Genomic DNA, 15,240 nt, shown 5'->3' on the forward strand with positions numbered 1-15,240 from the left:
GTTACTAGAATGTTTGTTCACAAGGGCTGAGTGTCTCGAGCCTGGAACGCCACCAGTCACATAGGAGGAGCTCAAAGTTATTTGCCAAACGAATGAATAAAGGAAAGATGAAGTATGTTGGCAGCCTTGTGGGATGAGTCTGGGATTCCTGGCCATGTTCAGAGTCCTTAAAGCACTCTTGCCATTCATGTGAACACAATGTCCACCAGATGTGTCTGGGTCCCCTGAAGTGGGTTTGAAGAACTCCATGGAATACATCTGAAGTCCTCCTGGGTGTGACTGAGACACCTTGGGTGTGATCCACACCTCTCTAAGTAATGCCCAGATCCTCCAAACTATACTTGAGCCCCCTGGGGTGTTGTGTGGGTTCTTTGATGTGGGCCTGGGCTCCCTAAGATGGGTTTGGAGTCCCATAAGGTGGATGTGTGGTCCACTGAAAAGGGCCTAGGGTCCCCTGAGGTGGGTCTGGAGTTTCCTGAGATGGATGGATCTAAGGCCCCTTAGGGTGTTGTCTGAGGACAGTAATGTAGGTCTGGGGCCTTCTGGAGTGATGGCTGGAGTCCTAGGGTAGTGGTGGGGGCACTGAGTTGGACCCACACCCAGGCGGTTTGCCTGCAATACCCCCACATTCCCCCCTCCCCCATGGTGCAGAGGGGCTGGCCCTGACCGGTTCTCCTCAGGGATGTGCAGAGCCATCATGGTCAGCGGCTCCTGGCACTGCACGGCCCAGCCCAGTCGCTCGCCAGCTCGCCGCGTCTCCACCTGCAGGAAGTGGTTGGGCATGCGGCTCCACGAGATAGGCATCAGCATCTGCACCTCGAGCCGCGGCGGGCACTGCGGGGCCGGGTTCTTGCGCTCGCTCAGGAACATGGCGGCTGACAGCGGCATGATGTTCTGGGGGCATGGTGCACAAGTCAGGACTCCCAGCCCTCTGCCCTGCCACCCTGCTTCCAGGGAAACTCCTGGATTGCCCCCTTCCCTTCGGCTACTCTCCAGCCTGGCTTCCCACACCTCCCACCCTGGCTTGTCCCATCACTGCACTCTGACCTTCTGCTTCCCCAGCTCAAACTGGATGACGTTCTGGTGGGTGGGCAGGACAAAGACAGCAGGAAAGAGCTTTGTGTTGGGTTCCACCTGGCAAGGAAGAGCAGGGCAGGGTGAGGAAGAAGGCGCTGTAGGCTCCACAATGGCCCTGAAGTCTCCCTTGGGCTGCACTGCCTCTGATCCAGCCTGGACAACCTCCTCCAGCTCCACCAGGATAACCTGTCATCTGGGTCGTCCTGTCCCCGACCATGATCGCCATTTCCGTTTCTCTCCCAAGGATATTCACTCTCCAAAATCCAGAAAGCATCCTCGCCTGCCCCTTTCCCCAGCCCTCCTGATCTTCACAGTAGAATCACCACAAACACCACCATCTGGGAAACAATCTTGCCAAAACCAAATCCGACTCTAATTGCACCTCTGCACCCATCTCCCAGCTGACAGGAAATACAGGGACAGAGGTAAATGCTCAAATGATACTGCAGGGATGTGTCAGCCAGATCCTGACAGTGGGGAGCTGGGCCCAAGCTGTTCTGATGGCAGCATGCACAAAGAACCCCCTGGGCTTTGTTAAAATGCACATTCTGATCAGTGGGTCTTGGGAGAGGCCTGAGACTCTGCATTGTTCTTTAAAATTTTTTCCTATTACTGTTGACATATAATATTATACTATTTTCAGGTGTACAACACAGTGATATACCTTACAAAATGATCATCCTGTTAAGCCTGGTACCCACTTGACACCACACCTAGTTATCACAATATTATTGACTATATTCCCTATGCTGTAGGTTACATCCTTGTGTCTGTTTTTACAAATGGCAATTCATACTTCTTAATCCCTTCACCATTTTCATTCATCTTCCAATCCCTCTCCCATCTGGCAACCATCAATTTTCTCTCTGTATCTATGAGTTTGTTTCTGTTTTGTTTGTTCATTTATTTTGGTTTTTAGATTCCACATATAAGTGAAGTCATATGGTACTTGTCTTTCTCTGTAGCATAATACCCTGCAGCTCCACCCATGTTGTCACAAATGGTAAGATTACATTCTTTTTATGGCTGAGTAATACTCTGTTGTGCATACAGAACACATCTTTATCCACTGGTCTATCAGTAGGCACTTAGGTTGCTTCCATATCTTGGCTATTATAAATAATGCTGCAGTGAACATAGGGGTCCATGTGTCTTTTCAAATTAGTGTTTTGTGTTTCTTCAGATAAATACCCCAAAGTAGGATTGCTGGGTCATATGGCAGTTGTATCTTTAATTTTTTTAAGGAACACCCATACTGTTTCCACAGTGGCTGCACCCGTCTGCATTCCCACCAGCAGTGCACGAGGCTTCCCTTTGCTCCACATCCTCGCCAACACTAGTCGGCTATGTTGACATAGTCATTCTGACAGGTATGAGATGATATCTCATTGTGGTTTTAATTTGCATTGCCCTGATGATTAGTCATCTTGACCATCTTTTTGTAGAGATTCTGTATTTCTAACAGACTCTCAGGTGATGCAGACCCTGCTGGCCCAGGGACCACACTTTGTGGAGCAGAGCTCTCTATAGGACAGACAGCCTCTTTTCTTCAACAAATACAATTCAAAAAAGAGAGGGAGAGAGGGAGGGAGGGAGACAGAGAGAGAGAGGAAATCTACATATAAAAGAAATTCAAGGGACACAGCAACCAATGAAAACATATGACCTTATTTAAATTTCCATTCAAATAAACAAATGGTAAAAATAAGAGATGTCTTTGAGACAACCAGAGGAATTTGAACATGGACCAGAGGTATTTAGTGATATTTAGGAATTATTAGGATTTTTTAAAGGTGATGATGTTGTCCTATCTTTTAGAGATATATCCGGAAAAGAGAGGAAGCCGGGTGATGTCTGGGGTCTCTTTCACAGTCACCCAGTGGGCGTGGCAGTGGAGGTAGGCATGGGGGGTACCGATGAAGGAAGACTGGCGGTGAATGGCTAATAGCTGAAGCTTTGTAACGGGGACATGGAGGTTTATTATGCTATTCTAGTTCTGTGTATTTTTGAAGTTCTCCATTTAAACTAAGTTTTGTAAATCCAACTTAGATGGATTGGTGAATGGATAGGTGAATAAAAATGTGATAAAGCCACTGTAGTAAAACACGGATGGTAGATTCTTGGTAGTAGGTATATGGGTATTCACTGTATAATTCCTTCAATTTTGCTGTATACTTAAAATTTTTCATGATAAAATGTTGAAAAGGAAAAGCCCATCTTAGAAGTCTGGCCCACCTGATTAGTGAAAAGGTGGTGACTGGTGGCACCCAGCCTAACAGAGAATGTGGACCTCTGTCTAAGGTCAAGAATATGCTCTGTCTCCTCGTTTCTGGGCCTCATTTCAATGAGTGGTTCAATTAGGCGGTCTCCCAGGAGCCTCCCAGCTCTGGTCTGTGTTGAGGACTAGGTACTGTTTTTGTCCTGTCTTTCTAAGGTCTGGCCTCCAGGGGTCTCTTGGAGGGTTGTTCCAGGATGCTGGGACATGAAGATGCTATTGCTAAGTTGTAGAGATATGGACTCACCTGGAAAAAGGTGTTGCTCTCTTTGCCATTGGCTGTAAAGGTCATTAGGCCAGTGGCCAAGTCCACCAGACAGCCAATGACAAGGTCCGTGTGGCTGATCCGGCCCTGCTGCCCGGAGCTCACGAAGTCCCCGCCCCACACCATGTAGCAGTTGCTGCACTTGAGGCTGGAGGAGACAATGTGGAGTCAGAACACAGGTCCTCAGCCAAGGCACTGTGGCCCCTGGATACTCCCTTCCCTGAGCTCCTAGAATACCATGACCTCAGGGCTCATCCCCAAACCACCACCACCTGCAGACCTGAGCACTGAAAACCCTCACCCCAACCCTGAGCCCCTTGGGGCTAGAATTCTTAGAAGCTGGTAGGGTGTTCTGGAAGGAGGAGAAGAAAGGGGAGCAAAGAGGAGAAAACAGAGAAAGGAGGTAGTGTAGACAGAGGAGGGTGAGATGAGAAAGGAGTAAACAGAAAAAAAAGAAATGGAAAAAGGAGAGGAGGAGGAAAAAGCAGAGCAGGAGCCATTGGAGAAAAATAAACAGGAAGACAGGAGGAAGAGTAGGAGGGAAGCTTCTGAGCCAGGTGCCCAGAGCTGACCTCCCCCCTCCCACTGTCCCTCCCCCTTCCCTGGCACCTGCTGTGGACGTTGCCTTGTTCATCCCCCATGGTCACTGTCACAGCCCGGACCTTGCTGAGGTCAAAGTTCATGTCATGCTGATGGTAGTCGGGGGTGACCCAGCCTACCCACACGCAGCTGGGCTCCTGGCCAGCGAAGACCCTCACGGAGTAATAGTACTGGAGAGGCAAAGGCGGGGGGAACAGTGGTCAGTGCAGAAGGATGGTGACACAGGGCTTCCCTAGGTCTCTAAGTGAGTTTCTCTGGAGTCTCAGTGTCTTCTGGGAGTTTAACAAGAAGCCACTAGATTTGAGACCCACTGGGTCCATGTCCCTCTGTTTTGGTGTCTACTGATGTATCTCTAAATTCAGGAATCCTTTGGGACTATTTCGTGATACCTCCAAATTTGGGTCTCTCCTCAGGTTACAGCAAAGTTATACATAAATAATGGCTAACAAACAGCTTACTAATTAGCTCACAAATTAACTTACTTATTCCTTATAATTACCATCAGGTGGATACAATTTTTATCCTCATTTTACAGATAAGAAAACTGTAGAACTTCCACAGACAAGGCACAGAGCGGTGATATGACTTACCCAAGTGGCACCCAACATCACCCATGATCCTAACATTAGGCTTCTTGTCTCAGAAAACATTCCAGATTTGGGAAATCCCAAAACTATATTGGAGTCAATTTTGGCTCCCAGGAATATACTACAACTTAAATTTGGATGTATTTAGTGTATATGGGTGAATACGAATATTGGAGTTCCAAGTCTCTATTGGTTTACCTCTTGGATTTTGGGACCACTGGGAGTTCTATAGGGTGCATTATAGCTTCATTGTGTTCCCGGCAACTTTTAGGCCCTGTGAATCTAGGGGTTTAAATGATTAAATTATTGTGGGCTGTATTTTGAGGTCTCCAGCACACATTTAGGTGTTCCCAGGTATGGGCAGTTACTGGGGATCACAGCATGACATTCTGAAGTCTGAGGGGTTCCTGAGGTCGAAGGTCCCTGGTCCGCACCGTGGTGGTGTTGAGGATGATCTCAGGGTCATCACGGTCATCGGCAGGCACCACCTCTCGAGGGAGTCGGGGAAGAGAGGGGGTGGCTGGTGGCTGGGTCATCATAGCAGCCTTCTTGGCCTTGAACAAGAACCTGGGAGTGGGGAGGAGGGACTGCGTAAGAACAGCTCTCAAGTCCAGCCCTCCAGTCCCCTAGTCACAACATTCATGCCCCCCCACATCTGTCCTAACTACATCCTGTATCTCATACCCAAGGCCTTGCCTCTAGAACAGAGGCCCCCAACTGTTTTGGCACCAGGGACTGGTTTCATGGAAGACAGTTTTTCCACGGATTAGGGCTGGGGGTTTGGGATGGTTTCAGGATGATTCAAGTGCATTACATTCAAGCTCACGTCCTGCTGTGTGGCCTGGTTCCTAACAGGCCTGGAGCAGTACCAGTCCTCAGCCCAGAGGTTGGGGACCCCCACCCTAGAAGGATACAATTCCCAACTGTGCCAGGCTAACCTATTCTAAAGGTGCTGCAGTCTGTGCTTGTGGATGTCAGCTGGACCAAATTTACAGGTGCCTCTGGGAACCCCAGAGGTCCCCTTTTGGGTGTACAGTGGTCCCCCTAGGTCAGCAGTTCTCATATGCATTTCTCATGTGAGTGTTAAAGGAATTTGGGAAAGGACAACTCTTCACATGTGGGACTGTCTTGTACACTGAAAGCAAGTAGAATCCCTGGAGACCCCAGCAGCAGCGCCCCTGAAACTGTGGTAACTAAGATCTCCCATTGCTGCCAAACACCCCCTGAAGATACAAAACTACATCCCATTCAAAAACCACTGCTATAGTTGGTGGAAAGCAGATTTCCTTTCAATTCAAGTTTAATTCCTTTTGAGGGTGTTCCTTGAAATAATTTTGGGGGTACATCTGAGGCACAGAAAGGACCCTAATTTATAAGACCACTGGTGTTCACTGGGATACCTTGGGGTATGGTCAACTCTGCCAAGGCACTGAGGTCCTCCCTTCACTGTCCATGGACATGAAGCCCATCAGGTAAAATGCTTGAGGCCCACCAGGTACCCCAAGGACAGTGAAGTTTTCCATAGGTATAGTGGGGTACCCCAATTTTACATTCTCAGGGAAATTAGAACTTCCTAGGAAAATAATGGCATTCATTTGAGACACAATAGGATACCTTAGGATCTGACTCCCTGAGCATACATGGAGACACCTTGGGATGCACCGGGGTTTCTTAAGTTGTTGAGGTTGTCCAACTGGAGGTCCCAGGACAGACCCCGGGCCCCACCTTGACTCACCCTCTCTTCTTGTTCTTCTCTGTGGTAGCATCCTTCTCATTTTCTGCCCTGACAGGCTGGGCCTCTACCCCAGCCTGGGGGGTGCCCCCGGGCACCCCCTCCTTGGCAGTTCCCTCTTTGCCCCCCTCAGCCTCGCCCCAGCGTCCAGCTGAGCGGCGTAGGTTTTCGTAGTCCGTGTCAGGCTCTGCTGCCCGGTCCTCGTCCTCGGCAGGGGGCTGTGGCCCGGGGGGTGCCAGAGGGGTGGCCCCTGCAGTGCAGCGGAAGTGCTGGTGGAACTGGACTGGAAGGCTCAGCCGAAGAAAGATCATCTCCACTAGACTGTTCTGGGAGCCCCAGGTGCGGTGGGTCAGGCGCAGGCAGGGGGGCGTGTCCACAGTGCCATCCACACGGGCCACCTGTGGGGGTGGCAGGAAACACTGAGCCTGATGGGCAGGCTGGGCCATTGGTCCTAAACCTGGTTACACACCGAGTCACCATTAGGCCTTAGAGTACCTGTGTGAGAATAAGCCAAAGGCGTCCTCTCCCCTAGGTGGATGAACTCTCCACGGGGCACATGGATTGGCCATGGGTGTGGTCAGCCGCCTGTCAACCTTTGTCTGCACACCTCGTACAGTGGCAGCACTTGCCAGACACTAGAATCCTGGGGAACTTTCACAACCTACCTGTGCACAGGCCTTACTCAGACCAAGTCATCTACCCACCCATCCATCCGTGGGTGCACTTATCCATTTCTCCACCTACCTTCCACTTGTCCACTCGTCCACCCATCCACCCATCCATCTATCCGTCCATTGCACAGATATTTACTGAGCACCCACTGTGTATCAGGCCCTGTTCCAGGTGCTGGGAACACAGACGTGAACAGAACTGGGAACAGAACAGAGACCGGGAAGGCCTTGCCATCCCAGTCTCTCAGGGAGACCTCCTGGGGAGAGCAGCCCAGAAGGATCAGAGTTTTGTAAAGGTTCCCCAGAAAAAAATTTGTTACGTTTGTATGTGAAAACATAACACCCAGAAAAACACACACATCGTAGTACATAGCACATTGAGTTTTCAGAGCGAACACACCTGTGTGCCCAGCACCCAGAAGGAGAAACAGAGCACATCCAAGCCCCAGAGAGCCGCCTCAGTGCCTGTCAGGGACCATGAGGGGCTCTGAGGAGGGAAATGCACTGACCTGGCCTAAGTAAGGGACAGAAGTGCCCTGAGTGACATGCCTGGGTTGTGGGCCAGGTCCCCAGTGGGGGGCACACGAGAGACAACCACACATTGATGTTTCCTTCCTTCTCTTTCTCGCTCCCTTCTCTTTTGTCTAAAAATAAATAAGTAAAATCTTAAAAAAAAAAATAAGGGACAGAACCTAGTAGAGGAACACATGCCTGTCCTGTGAGCCCCAAGTACAGACTCTCAAAAGTGTCCACACACTGGGTGGTGTGGCCCGGTGGGCTGAGTCCCAGGCTGCAAACCAGAAGGTTGTGGATTTGATTCCCAGTCAGGGCACATGTAACCAGTCTATGTTTCACACATCAATGTTTCTCTCCCTCCCTTCCTCTATCTCCAAAAATAAATTTAAAAAATCTTTTTGAAGAAGTTTTCTGGTTCAGTTCAAAGGTAAGGAAATACCAATCCTGCAATAAATGTACTGAACTCCCTGGTCTGGTTAATATAATGTACTCTACTGCACTGAATGCAGTGTATAATTTTTGTCTGCAAACAAAATCTAAAACCTGTGTCCCAGTCCCATACTGGGCTGCATATGTGAGACTTGCTTCTGTTGCAGTATAAACACTCAGATAGGATTTGAAGTAAATTATATTACAGCTCATAAAAGTTGAAAATGGAAAATTAAACATACAAGTGAAATGTTTGAAATGGTTATACCTGTCTATATAAGATGTGATTGGGACATCAAATACTTATAATGATGGTTTAAGTACTGACTGATATTTAAGAAAATCAAGTTTGTTTGTCTTTTGGTTTATTGATTTAATTTCCATTTTGCTATTTTGCATAATCAAGGCATTTAATCTTATAATTTAAAAATACTTTACTAAAGAACAAAAAAACTTTTCTTGAGACTCCACAAACAATTGGAGTGATTCCCTTTCTTTGATGCCCCTTCCAAGTTGGCTTCCTCAAGGCCCCACGGCTGACATGACCTTTGTACTCCTCACCAGCCAAAGAATCCTCCCCAAAACTGCACGACAAAGTTGCCTGTCCCCAGACTGTGTGCAAGATCTTTTCTCTCTCCCCCTTCTGAGTAAATCTTGTTTGGGCTTTGCTCCTTGACCACAGCCTATTGATCTCTCCCTCCCGTGTACAGTAACAAACACAGTAACACTCTCCTGACTTACCACATCACAGATTAGCTTTGCCTGTTCTTGGACTTTCTACAAATGGGGCCCCACCATATGAGTTTTTTTGTGTCTGGCTCTTTCACTTAACACAAGGTATGTGAGATTTGTCCATGTGCTGTGTGTGTACGAGTTTATTCATTCTCACTGCTGTCCTTTGTGTTAAGAACACTGTCCCCCCCCGCCCCACCCACCTCTCTGACCTATCTGTCTCCATTCTTGCTTCCTACATACAACCCACTGTCAATAGCATCCTTTCCAAAACTCAAATCTGAACTGGAAATTTCTCTGCTTAAAACCCTTCCATTTTTATCTAGTCTTAAAATGCCTCCCTACAAATTACTCAGTAATTACAAAGAGACGGTGACTTTACAGTGTAAAAATCACAGACTCCACCTTACCTACACAAAGTTAATATAATCAGCAATAAGATACGGCGACATCAGTTGCCTCCTGATCTCCTGCACAACGTCACTGCTGCGGAATTCCTGCCTAACCACAAGGAAACATCTGACAAACCCAAACTGAGGGACATTCTGCAAAGCAACTGGCCTGTACACTTCAAAAACATCAATGTCATGAAAGACAAAGAAAGACTCAGAAACATTCTACTTTAAGATTAAAAACATAACTAAATGCAACATGTAATCCCAATTGGATCCTAGGCCGGAAAAATAAAAATGGAACATTATTGCCACAATTTACAGATTTTGAGCATGGATTGTGAATTAGGTGGTCGTATTTATCAATTTCCTGATTTTTATAACTACACTGCATGCAGTTCTGTAAGAGCATACCTGTTCTGAAGAAATGCATATTGAAAAATTTAGGGATAAAGAAGCGTGATGTCTCTAACTTACTCAAATGATTCAGAAAGAAGGAGATTCTGTGAGAGGGGGATCTGAAAGACGTCATGGATGGGAAAACTGAGGCTCAGAAAGAGACAGTTATAGGCTCAAGGCACGAGGCCAACTCCAGGTGAGTCTGATTCTGAAGCTGAACCTCAATCACACAGAGTTCAAGTTCTTCCCAGTTTGAGATAAGGGCTATCACTTTGGTTGACGGGGGTATTTATAGTAAGTTTCTGACCCTGAGTTCAACACTGGAGTCTAAAAATTAGGATACTCAGATTAATAAAGAGCTACTAAAAACAAATAAATGAACAAAAACACAGATAACAGTAAGAAAGGTGCCAAAAATGTACTCAAGGATTGATATTTCTTTAAACCTTGTTCTATGATCAGATAGTTAAAAGGACTGGAAATTTCCATTGGGATCACTTAATCCAGCTTCTTTTTCCTTTCTTCCTCCATTTTATAGGCAAGCTACCTGGAGCTTGAAAGGCTGTGGTTTGCAAGGTTGAACCCTACAAGGCAGCCTTGGGAGCCCATTACTCTGACACCTCTTCATACAAGGTTGTGGGCTAACGTGAAAGGAGAAGAGAAACTCAGGGGAAATGACTGTGGGAAGAGTGAGGTCTGGAGGCAGATCAGAGGGTATTGAGTGGTGTCGGTCCTCACCTCATAGTGAGGGTGATCCAGGGGCACGGCCTCAAACTGGGGAAGGCTTTTGCTGAACCAGGTGGTGACTGGGCGCTGCATGTTGATGGCAAATGGCTCAAAGCCTTCCTGGAGACCACAGATGGCAAAGAACCGCAGGGAGCTCACGTCCTGGCCCAGGTTCAGATGACCCACCTGGCCAGGTCCCAAGCTGCAGACGGGCACAAAACCTGGTGGGAGGGTATAGGTGGGAAGGGGTGAGATAGGTGGGTAGGGCAGGAGCGCACGGGGAGGGGAAATGTGGAAGGAAGGAATAGAACAGTGGGAAGCTGGAGGGGGCAGGGTAGAGTCTGGTCAGATAGAAGAAAACCAGAAAGGGGCCATGAAGCCAGCACTCACCATCGCCAATCTCAATTTCCCGGAAGGCTGTTTCAGAGCCTGAATCAGACATGAGGACTTCACCGTTGAGGGTGAAGATGATGGTGTTCTCTGTGAGGTCAATCATGCAGCCCACGACATCGCCCGACTGCCAGGGCCGCCCAAATGGTTCACTGCCCAAGTGCCAACGCTGGCCCTGTGAGGGGACGAGGGGAAGACATGGCATGAGAGACACACACAAAGAAGTGAAGACATAAGAAAGCAAGGGGAGATGTGCAAAGAGACACATGCAAGGCGTCAGGTCCAGGGCATGTGGGACAGAAAAGGGGTCACCCCGAGGTGTCCTCCATCTTTCCCCACCCTTGCATCCATGATTCCTGGAATATAAGGGACAGGCTTTAATGCTTTTGCTTCCCTTCTTCTTGGATTCTCTACTGTGTCCATGGCTGGGGCTGGGCCTATGCAGACCACCAAAGTGGTAGTGAGGGGTTGAGGGCAGCAGCAAGCGGAGGTGTGGAAAGGAAAAAGGAACCTCCCAGTGTCCCCCATACAGACCCATGTATACCAGGAACAGGTAAATGGGTATTGAGATGGATAGGAAGCAGGGTATGTGGCTGGATGGAAGAATGAAATGAAAGCTGAGTCTACATGGGTTGATGCAGGGAAGGAAGAAAGTACAGACAGACAAATAAATGAGTGGCTAGCTGGATGGGTGGATAGAAAAATAAATGGATTTACGGATGCATGCATTAAATTATTGAATAGACAAATGGATAGATAAATGATAGATAAATTAAATAGGTGAGTGGTTGAACTAACAAATGAATAAATAGGTAGAAAAGTGGATAGTTCAGTGATTTGATTATCTGGACAGGTGAGTAGACGGATGGATAGGTGGTTGGATTTGTGGGTGGGTTAATGGATGATGGATAGATATTTGTATGTACAGAGAAAGAGGGAAGGATGGATGGACGGATGGACGGACGAGTGGTAAGGTAGATGCAGGGATGGGTGGGCAGAGTGGGGCACAGATAGAGGCAGGGCTGGAGTGTATGAGCTGGAGGAGGGACTACAGGGCCTGGCAGAGTGGAGCCCAGGGAAGTACCCACACGGTGCCCATTGAAGACATAGGCCAGCTCATCCGCGCCCAGCTCCACATCAGGCCGCAGCTCAGGCCTTGCCCAGCCCACTCGCATCTCTCCTGTGGTGACTGCCTCAAACTCGAAGTACCAGCGGCCACTCTGCACTGCATAGGATTTCTCTGCCCGGAAGATGCGCACCCGATCCCAACGGGACTGGCTCTCCACCAGACCTACAAATGAGGCCAGGCAGAGTGAAAGAGGCTGGGTGAGGAGTGGATCCAAAGGCACAGAGGCTGGTGGGAGAGACCAGAGAAGGTAAGGCTGGGGGAAGAGGGAGAATTTCTTAGTGTTAGAGAAGAATTGGGGAATCTTAGACTAATCAGAGAAAGGTAGAAGGGACCTACTGAGTGAGACTCCTCCCCTATTGTCTTTAGCAGTCAGAGCTCTCAGAAGAGATACTGACAGAGACATAGAGGGAGAAAGTCAGGTCAGTCATGGTCAAGACGAAGGTCTATCTTTAGAATCAAGTGTTGAGAACTGAAGCAAAGAGGAAGTCAGAGTAAAGGTGAGGGAGGAGATAGGAACTGGGATTGGGACCAAGGGGTGAGGAACTGAAGGTTGGGGACCACAGCCAGGGTTAGGGGTCAAGGCTGGTATTAGGGGTCAGTAATGGGTTGGGGGTCAAGTGAGGGGTAGAGATTGGAGGCTCTCTGAGACCTTGGTTGGGTGGCTTCATGTTGTTGCTAAAGTCCAGAGGTTAGGGGTTAGGGTTAGGGGTCATAGCTGGGGGTGAAGGATTGGAGTCTGGGGTCAGGGTCAGTGCTTACTGGGCTCCTGGTCCTGTGGCTCAGTAGTGTAGTCATAGTCCAGGCAGAACTTGAGTTAGGTCAAGGTCAGTGGTTAAGATTGGGATCAGGGTCAGAGTGAGAGTCAGGGTTGGGGGAAGGGTTCAGTATTGTGGCTGTAGCTCCAGGGATGGACTGGCTCAGAGTTCAGGGGTCAGGGTTGGGGGCTGGAAGTCAGCACTCACTGGGCTCCTGGTCAGGTGGCTCAATGTTGTAGCCATAGCCCAGCAGGGTGCGCACAGCCTGGCAGAGGCTGTCCCGGTTGCTGCGCTTGGTGGCCTCGTCCAACAGGCGGTAGGGCACGAGGCGAGGGTTTCGGCGTGCGGGGATGTCCTGCACAGCACTGTAGCTCCAGCCCTGGGCCACACGGTCTCGGGCCCATACGTTGTGCCCATTCTCTGCCAGCCGGTCCACCAGGGTAGTTTGTGCCGGCGTCAGCCGCACGTGGCTCAGGTCCAGCGGCGCCGGCTTGTACCCGTTGCTCATCATATACCTGTGGGTGCAGCGGGGCTCTGTGCTGTGAGAGCCCTGGTTCTGAACTGACCCTGTTCGCAGGGTCCCAGGGGCACGAGTCTGGGAATTTCTGACCTTTAGTCTCTGATATCAGCATTCTATGACTCTCTGAATGATCTTGGAGATACCTGACCTCTGACCCCAGGATCCTATGACCCTAGCAAGGACTTCAATTTCACTGACTTCTGGCTTCTGTGATTCTGGGAGCCTCATCTCTGACCCCGAAATGCTCTGACCTCTCACCTCTAGCTTTGACATTTCTTACCCTTTGACTCCAGGACGCTATGGCTCCAAACTTCTACCTTGAGAGTTCTTGACCTCTGAACCCTAGCCTCTATCACCAGGACCTCTTAGCTATAATTTTAGGGCCCCTTATTTACAACTCTAACAACCTCTGACCTCTTTCAGTGATTCCTGGCCTCCAACTTAGAGATACAACCTCTGCTCTCTCATTTTCCTGCCTCCACGACAGGGCCTGACCCTGGGGGGCCTGACCAGCTCCCACTCCACCTCTGGAACTCCTAACTCTGCAACCCTGAAACCTCCCAAGACACTCACCACTGACTCCAGAACCCCCACTCCCGACCCTATGACTTTCACCGTAACCCACGGCCCTTCCTTCTCTGACCCCAGCCTTCCCACAAGACCCCTTAACCACTCCAGCCACCCACTCTAGTCCCCAGATGGGACCTGAGGCGCCCACACTCACGTCTTGGGGAGTTTTGTCTTCTTCAGGTTGTCTTCTGCCTTCTCATCTGCCATGCCCACGTGGCAGCCCAGCGCCAGCAGAGTCCTGGGGCAAGAGACGGGGATACAGGGTCACCCCACCCAGGCCCCCGGTCCCTATCCTGTAGGCCCGGTTGCCGCTGTCTCAGGTCTCCAGCTCTCGCCATACCTCTTCCCCAGCTTCCCGGGTGTCTTGGTCTCCGTCTCTCTAACTCTTGTCTTTCCCTGCTTCTGTCTCTTTGTGTCCATTTTTTCCAACCTGCCTCTCTCTGCATCTGTCTCTCTCTCACTCTTATTGACCATCTTGTTTTCTGCCTTTGTCTCTTTCTTGCCCTATGTCAGTTTCTGCCTCGCAAGCCCTGCCTCCCTCTGTCTGTCTCTTTTGTCATTTTCTGTCTCTCATCTTCTCTCTCAGTCTCTGTCTCACTTTCTGTCTCTCCTTGCCCTCCTCCCCACCCATAGTCAGGCCCAGCCCTGCTCCATGGTACCCCCCTCACTTGAGTGTCTCCCCCGACATCTGCAGGTTGTAATTCCTCTCAGGCTCTGGAAGGCTGTGGAAGCTCACAAGACACGGGTGCAGCCTCTTATTGTCATCCCGAACCTGGAGAGACCCTGGAGTCAAGTTCTCGGTTTCCTTTCCCTCCCCCCACACTCCCAGACTGTGACCCCTGACCTCCCACCCCCAGTTCTGCTACTGGAACCCCAAGGACACCCCCTCATCCCATGCCCTAAAGGCTCTTCCCCCAGCCACGAGCCATGCACACCCTCCCCAGCAAGCCTAGCCAGATGCGGCAGGCAGTCCCTCACCGGGCCATAGGTCCAGCCCTGCTCAATGCGAGTCAGAGCCCAAAGTTCATGGATATTCTCCGCCAGCTTCTCCCGAATCCGCTCCAGATGGGGAGGCAGGACAATCTGGGGCAGAAGACATTCAGAGTCCCTGAGTTTCCTGTGGCTTGCACTGCGACCCCTCTTCTGGAGAACATGTGTGAGCTCTGAACAGTCCCCCAGCATGCTCTTCTGACCTTTTCTTCTACTCCAAGCCCTGCTCCCCATCACCTCGCCCTGACTCCAGGATCGATACCAGCAAACTAAGGACCTTGCATCATCAGAACTAAGGGGTTATCTGGGAATGGGTCTGTCTCTCCCCTGTCCTAGAAGCTCCATGAGAACAGAACCTGGGCTTCCTAACTTTCTGCCTCGTTCCCAGGCCTGCCCAGCCCGGAGCCAGGCCCGGGGGAGATGCTCGGGAAATGTCAGCCGCACGAATGGGTAAGTGTCTCTCTCTGTGCAGAGAGGATCTGAAC

At 49.8% G+C, this 15,240-nt stretch overlaps 1 protein-coding gene across 4 annotated transcripts in view; it reads right to left on the minus strand.

The window, feature by feature from the left end:
• Positions 1-15,240, minus strand: part of RYR1 (ryanodine receptor 1) — a 114,345-nt gene that overhangs the window by 76,560 nt on the left and 22,545 nt on the right. For all 4 annotated transcript variants that reach the window (XM_045846699.1, XM_045846697.1, XM_045846698.1 and 1 more), the window contains exons 21-33: positions 14,744-14,848; positions 14,434-14,537; positions 13,920-14,003; positions 12,883-13,190; positions 11,880-12,082; positions 10,792-10,966; positions 10,414-10,622; positions 6,540-6,934; positions 5,239-5,371; positions 4,227-4,387; positions 3,600-3,765; positions 1,048-1,134; positions 668-894 (exon numbers count right to left, since the gene is read on the minus strand). In XM_045846699.1, the coding sequence (XP_045702655.1) occupies positions 668-894; positions 1,048-1,134; positions 3,600-3,765; positions 4,227-4,387; positions 5,239-5,371; positions 6,540-6,934; positions 10,414-10,622; positions 10,792-10,966; positions 11,880-12,082; positions 12,883-13,190; positions 13,920-14,003; positions 14,434-14,537; positions 14,744-14,848 (2,357 nt within the window). The remainder of the gene's footprint in view (positions 1-667; positions 895-1,047; positions 1,135-3,599; positions 3,766-4,226; positions 4,388-5,238; positions 5,372-6,539; positions 6,935-10,413; positions 10,623-10,791; positions 10,967-11,879; positions 12,083-12,882; positions 13,191-13,919; positions 14,004-14,433; positions 14,538-14,743; positions 14,849-15,240) is intronic.

Source organism: Phyllostomus hastatus, unplaced genomic scaffold, assembly GCF_019186645.2.
Source record: "Phyllostomus hastatus isolate PE091 unplaced genomic scaffold, TTU_PhHast_1.1 phas_contig_5, whole genome shotgun sequence".
Lineage (NCBI taxonomy): Eukaryota > Metazoa > Chordata > Mammalia > Chiroptera > Phyllostomidae > Phyllostomus > Phyllostomus hastatus.